Source organism: Frankliniella occidentalis, unplaced genomic scaffold (genome assembly GCF_000697945.3).
Source record: "Frankliniella occidentalis isolate FOCC.00 unplaced genomic scaffold, Focc_3.1 Scaffold129, whole genome shotgun sequence".
In the NCBI taxonomy this organism is placed as follows: domain Eukaryota; kingdom Metazoa; phylum Arthropoda; class Insecta; order Thysanoptera; family Thripidae; genus Frankliniella; species Frankliniella occidentalis.
In genome coordinates this window covers 591,994-598,842 of record NW_026267256.1, presented here as the reverse complement: position 1 = coordinate 598,842, position 6,849 = coordinate 591,994, and the positions used below count along the sequence as shown (strand labels likewise).

General features: G+C 58.0%; 1 protein-coding gene across 1 annotated transcript; it reads left to right on the top strand.

Moving 5' to 3' along the window:
* Window positions 1-2,527: 2,527 nt before the first annotated feature.
* Window positions 2,528-5,549, top strand: LOC113213255 (spidroin-2-like). Its single transcript, XM_026432263.2, has 4 exons — window positions 2,528-2,655; window positions 2,780-3,033; window positions 3,463-4,366; window positions 4,447-5,549. The coding sequence occupies exons 1-4, from the start codon at window positions 2,635-2,637 to the stop codon at window positions 4,729-4,731; spliced, it is 1,464 nt and encodes a 487-aa protein (XP_026288048.1). The 5' UTR covers window positions 2,528-2,634; the 3' UTR covers window positions 4,732-5,549.
* Window positions 5,550-6,849: the final 1,300 nt, after the last annotated feature.

Here is a 6,849-nt window from a genome sequence, read left to right as displayed (position 1 = left end):
GCAAGCTTTTTACAGTGAAGCTGTAAAGGCTAATATCTTATTGCTTATAATTAGCTAATCGAGCTTATATTCTGAGCTACTGCAAAATTAGCAAAAACATTCTGCTATTTTAGGCAATTCTGTGTGTCTGTGTGTGTGTGTGTGTGTGCATGTGTGGGGGTGTGGGGGTGTGGGGGTGTTTCGACTTGAGTCAACCAGGCTAAGCTAACTGAAAGCACATGAATTGAATGACAGTGATTATTCTTCATTGGTTTTGAACGAAACACGTTTTGTATCAACTACTACTTTCATCGATGTCTCGGCTTCATTTTGCTAACGTCAATTGGTCGCCTATAAAGAAATCTATACGTCCCGTCTTGTCATCATACATTGCTGTTTTGTAGGACAACTGATTTTGTACCGTTCTGGCTAAGTGAGGTTCAGCAGTGGTACACGGTATTACAGGGTATTACAGCGTATTACCGGGTATTACAGCGTATTACCGGGTATTACAGCGTATTACCGGGTATTACTGCGTATTACCGGGTATTACTGCGTATTACAGGGTATTACTGCGTATTACAAGGTATTACCGGGTATTACTCAGTATTACAGGGTATTACAGTCATCGTGTACAGGGTATTACTGAAGTGAATACCCCCTCGCACAGCCTGGAGCATCTGACCGCCATGGGAACGCCGCCGGGCCGCTAACGGCGCCATGCGACCAACAGGTAGTGGAACAGCCATCACCTTGTAGGAGACAAGCCCGCGGCCGCGAGGCAAGCTGGAAATCGCGGTGGAGAGAGATATATCTCTGGAAAGACTGGTGTGACAGAAGAAGGGAAGGCAGCTCCGGCCAGCGCTCGTTGCTGACCTCTGTGCCGGCCCCCCTCTGCTGTGCCTCCTGACCCTGCGGGCCTGGCGGGCAGCCCCCCAGGAGGGCGGCCCCTAGGGGTGCAGCCGGCGCTCCCACGGGACGGGAGGCCAGAGCAGCGGAGTGGAGGGTAGGGCAGGGCAGGCCGCTGTGGACAACAAACACCACACGGCTACCTGCGAACACCGCGCACCACAGTCCATGGACCTGTGTGGGCGGGGCGGGGCGGGGCGGGGGGCTCTGCAGCTCCAACCGCACCACGCCACGCCACGCGGGGCGGGGCGCGCGCTATGGGCCCAGTGAGTGTGCGGTAATACGATTATACGCCGGTTGCCAGCACTCCCACACGGTCACACAGCGGCGCGGCGCGGGGAGGAAGGGAGGGAAGGGGAAGGGGGCAGTGGGGTATGTATTATTCCTAACCCAGCACATTTGCCACGTTTGCAAAATCGACGCGCGCGGAAAGTCAGGGTGGCGCTTGGCGCCCCGCCCCCGTGTCTGTTTGGGGGGTGCGCCGCCCGCGCCTCCGCGCCGATGCGCTGCGCCGCTGCAGCTCACGCGACCCGGACAAAAGTTTTCACTGAAAACGTATCCAAATAATAGCCGGAACAAAACTTGTGCGGGCCGCGTGGCGGCGTGGTGTTCTCGGGGTGTTCTTTGGAACGCCACGATGACTGTTTGCTTGTATTTATCCCTCGCGCGCGCGATATTGAAACCGAAAAAGTTTTGGCGCGCCGGCGGCCCGCAGGGAGACCAGGAGGGCGAGGTCGAGGGCGCGGGCCACACGGGACGCGCACCAACCAACCAACCAGGCGCGGCCACTTTTATTTTGAAACCAAAGAGAACAGAATGTTTTATTGTTGTTATATTGTTTCGCGTTTCGTTTGGCTAAAACAAGTGGTGCGACGCGCAGACCGCAAATGACCACAACAGTGTGGCTTGCCCTCTCCTCCTATACACCTACATGTGGCCGCCCAACGGAGAGCGCGGCGCCCTTTGTGTGTGCGCGTTTGAATTGCGCTTCATGCAAGGGGGTAACAACTGCGAACTTTCATATGTCCACACTACTCCCCTCGCTACCTCCCTGTTACGCTGTACGACGGTTCTTGCTCCCAACCATTTTAGAACATATTTTACTTTTTTCCGTTTTACATCACGCGTTATTCGCGGCGTTTTTCAGAAAATCGTCATTTTTTGGGGCTATCTTACCGAGAAATGAGGGTCATAACCACATTTGTTTGAGGGACTACCCCAAAATCTGAGGAGTTTTTCTCAAATGATGTAAGTGCCTCAAAGTTTATCCCTTCTACTTGAAGAAATGAGACATTGTTTCATCCGTATAATGCGTGAGAGTTGTACCATCAGGTTTACAGACTATATTACGCGATTCTCGAGAGTTTGCGTTCCATTTTTCTAGGATGTATCAACAGTTAAATAATTAACGCGCTGTGCACTAATGGCACCGATCGCGCCGGGGACGGCCGGGCTCTGTATGGGGCAACACTTTCTTCTCTCCCGCGTGACGCACTCGCTCGCCGGCCCATTGTGTGATACACATACTCCAACGCGAGCGAGGACGCCCGTCGCGCGGCCCGCGGTGCGTCTTGCCGGAGGGGCGGGGGCGGGGCTGAGCGATGGAGTATAAATACTCGGGGAGAGGTTCGATGGCGTATCATTTTGGTGGCCCGACCCTTCCAAGCAACACCAGCAGCAGCAGCAGCAGCAGCAAGGACCGTCACCCTCGCAGTCCTCCTGAACCTGCCAGCGCCGAAGAACACCATGGCCAGGACGATCCTGACGGTAAGGTGTACATTGCGTCACAAACGTAGTCCCTCCTCTATCTCTCTCTCTCACCCTCTCCCTTCGCAATAAGACATAAGACCTGTACCTTCACCATAACGTGGCACTTATGCGGCTTCTTCAGGCACTGTTGCTTGTGGCGGCGATCGGCGCGGCGTTGGCGCGGCCCGAGCCACCAAGCGGCGCCTCGTACCCCTACCCCCGCGACGACCCTCAGCAGCGGCGGCCACACCGCCCACAGCAGCACCACCAGCACCACGGCCAGGACGGCGACGAGCAGCCCGCCGAGCAGTACGGCGCGCCGCCCAGAGGCATGACGACGTACAGGTCGAGCCCGATCGGCTCTCAGCAACAGCGACCTGGGGCGAGCAACGGCAGGTGAGCGAGCAAAAGTACTTTTAATGTTTGTGAGCTGTGTAGAGAGGTTTTAAAAGAATCAAGGACAGGGGTCTCAGACACGCGGCCCGCGGGCCGCAAGGGCCGCACTGGAGACAGATGGAGCTATGTGATCGCAGTGAGTGCGAGTGAGAGGTCCGACTCGTGCGGCTCGCGTGACGTCACAGTCTGAGACCCCTGATCAAGGAGGTGTGTGAACGAAAGGAACAGAACGCCGGGTAGTTAGGCAATCCATTGTGCAGTCACAGCGGAGCTGAGCGGGAGGCCTACCCTTTGGTCAGCAGGGGTCCGCCCAGACGTGTTGGTGTGCTTTTGGATGGTTACCGGTTTCGTTGTAGAGACATTATAGGCGGATTCACCCGGGGATTCGTTTCTCCTTGCTCCTAATAATCCACTCTGCCCCGCCCACAGGTATCTCCCTCCCGCAGGAGTCAGCGGTGGCGGCGCTCCTCGCGGCCGTTCTGGCCCCTCCCCGTCGGGCCGCCAGCAGAAACCTGGTCGCCACGGCCAGCAGGGCTCCTACGGTCAACGGGCTTCACAGGGACCTGTCTCAGGACGCGGCCAGTTCGGCGGACAAGCGGCCGGCCTCTACGGCATGGCGAGGATGGACTACCACGACGAGGATCACCATCACGCCGCCGGCAACAGCCTCGGTTCCGGGGCCACCTCCTCCGCTGGATATGAATCGGGCGCCAACGGCCCCTCTGGATATGAATCGGGCACCAACGGTCCCTCTGGATATGAATCGAGCGCCAACGGTCCCTCTGGATATGAATCGGGTGCCAACGGCCCCTCTGGATATGAATCGGGCGCCAATGGTCCCTCTGGATATGAATCAGGCGCCAACGGTCTCTCTGGATATGAATCGAGTGCCAACGGCCACTCTGGATCTGGATATAAAACTGGTGCCAACGGTCAGTTTGGATCCGGATACGATTCAGGCGCTAACCGTCACTCCGGAGGTGGATACGAATCGGGGGCCGGCAGTCAGTCAGTCTCTGGCTATGGGTCGGGCGCCAACGGCTACCCTCGATCTGGATATAAATCGGGAACCAACGGTCACCACTCGGGTTCTGGATCCAACTCCAACGGTTACGGATCGGGGCAGTTTAGGTCCGGCAATGGTCATGGCCAGAGCCAAGGTCACGAAAAGCAGGGTCTCGGCCACGCCCAGGGCCACGGCCAGCAGACCCGCGGTCAGGGTGCTTTCCGCGGTCAGTCACGCCAGGCTGCCCCCCGCGACATGTACGGCCCTCCCAACGGCTACCCGGTGGCCTTCGGCAACCACGGCAACCAGGATGACGACGACATGTCGGTGAGTCCCCTGCGTTTCATTTCTTGTTCATTGTGATGCTCAACACATTTTTATGACAACCGGTGCCTTCGTCACTTCAGGAGGACGCCATGTACCAGTTCGAGTACAGCGTGGGCGACGACCAGCAGCAGCAGCAGCAGGGCAGCCACCGCGGACAGCAGGACGACGACAGCGACGTGCCCCAGTTCGGCCAGCACGAGGAGCGCGACGGCGAGCTGACCCGCGGCAGCTACCACGTCCTGCTCCCGGACGGCCGCCTGCAGCGCGTCGACTACGAGGCCGACGAGCGCGGCTTCCGACCCACCGTCAGCTTCGAGCAGCAGGACCCGAGCCAGCGAGGGGGAGCCGGCGGCGGACCTTACTAGGGGCCTAACTCACGCGCCCCGCCACGCCACGCCGCCCGCAGAACCAAGGAACTATTCGGGCGCACACATTCCTCACGGGGAGCATATCGTGCATGCCCCTCTGGTGAGGCGGGTCCAGTGAGGGGGAGGGGCGCCCTCGGGGGCGAGCATGGCGGCGCCCTGCTCAGCGTGCCCAGCACGTCAGCGGTGTGTGCGGGACGTGCGGGCCTGCCGCGGGGCGGGGCGCAGCGGGGCGCGGGGCATTCTTTGAGGCCCCCACGCCATGCCACACCGCGCCGCGCTCGCAGGCGCCTCCGCGGTCGCACAGGGCGCGCCTGCCTGCCTATGGTACCTCTCCCTCCTCCTGCCCTTCTCTGGAGGGGACCATAGTCGTCGTCGCCGCCGCTGCCGACGCGCCCGAGCGAACGTTGCGGTCGGATCACCCTGCACGACTTCATCTTCATCACCACCACCACCACTATCATGGTCATTGCCGTCGTGTGCAGCCACTGTAGTCGTAGTCATTTGTGTGTATGTGTGAGAATGAGTGTGTGTATCCCTGACCTTTATGTGTATCATAGTGTTTGATGATGCGTGCGTCTGGCTCGCCAAAAGCACGCTAATTTATTTTTCATTCGCTTTCTGATGGGGAGAGCCGTTCTCTCGTTCATCTCTTCATATCTCGACCCCCCATCTCGTATCTGCTAGAGAGAGAGAGACAGAGAGGGGGGGGGGGGATATAGAGATAGAGGGAGAGACGGGCAGTCTCGGTAGAAGAGCGACGATTATTTCCCCACCAGAGCAATAAAACTGCGCCCGTGCCGCGCTGCCGCATCGCATCGCCATTTCGTTCTTATTTACGTCCCTCCAGTCGTCCCGACCCAACGGCCGCTGCACCTCAGAGAGGGCCGCGTAAAGATCAATCGAGCTCGTGTGTGTTTACGCAAAAGACAAGAACGCAAGCGCAACACTCTAGTCTTCAAAAAAAAATCTACAGTATTAACTCTAGTAGTTGTACAAGCCGTTAATTCGAATGACAGGTTTAATCTGTGCAAGACGACTGTAGGCTGCAGTCCATCCTGCAGTTTGCAATGAATACAAATTCTTACCGTTAACAGTACAGCCCGGTATTTTACAATTTATCTGCATCGAAAACCACTCACAGTATAAAGAACCCACAGTACAGAAAGTCTCCATTTACCGCTTTATCGCTACTGTTTTATTGCAGGACTCTTCCCTTGATCACTTAAGTCATTCTACTTTGTTGGCGTGGCTTTGAGCAGTGGAGAGGCAGGCAGGGGCGGAGGTAGGCGGTCCCGGCAGACACGGGAGTGCGGTGGGTTGCCTATCGCCGGCTCGACGGGCGCTCCGTGGCGCTGCGCGAGAGTCGGTCAGTCCCCCTCGCGTCCTCGTCCTCCTCTCATGTCTTTCTCCATCTCCCCCACTTTCTCCTCCTCCGGGTCCTCCCGGGGTGCACGCCACCGCCAAGCGAAGAGGAGCAGAAGGTTAAACTTATATTGTTTCGCAAAGGAGATTTTTATTCCCCAGGCCGGAGCTGGGCCGTGCAGAACTCCGCTAAGATATGGTAGTGCGGGGGGCGGCGGCGCGCAATCCGGGCACACCAACTTCTTACTCGAGGGGGTCGCTGTACCTCCCCCTCCACACACACAATCACACACACACACACACACACACACACACACACACACACACACACGCTCACACACGCCGCTCTGGAGCGGCAGAGACAAGGCGCCCCGTTGTGTGTGTGGGAGGGGGGGGGGGAGGAGCGGAGAAATGCTGGAACAATGAAAAACTTGGCCGACTGACTCTGTCTGCACCATTTTTCATACGGGGCTGATTTATTCGATGCTAGAGAAGTCTTGGACGGCGAGCACCAGCAAAACGCGCGCGTCCTGGATGCCATACCAGCAGTTTCATGACGTGCGGGGCGTGGCGGGGCATGGTGCGGTGGGGCGGGCGGGGGTAGGCGGGGCCTGGCCAGAGCTGGGGAGAGGGAAAAGGAAACCGAAGAACTGACCCGCTCAGCCGCCGCCGTCCAGGTTCGCGCGCGTGTGATGATGCCAAGAAGATAAATTGGTGACATATCTCAAATGTTTCCCAGCCCCCGCGTTCGCT

Coding starts and splice junctions, on each gene's coding strand:
- LOC113213255 (XM_026432263.2), top strand. CDS start 2,635: ATGGCCAGGACGATCCTGACG. Junction 2,656..2,779: donor TGGCCAGGACGATCCTGACG/GTAAGGTGTACA, acceptor CGGCTTCTTCAG/GCACTGTTGCTTGTGGCGGC. Junction 4,367..4,446: donor AGGATGACGACGACATGTCG/GTGAGTCCCCTG, acceptor TCGTCACTTCAG/GAGGACGCCATGTACCAGTT.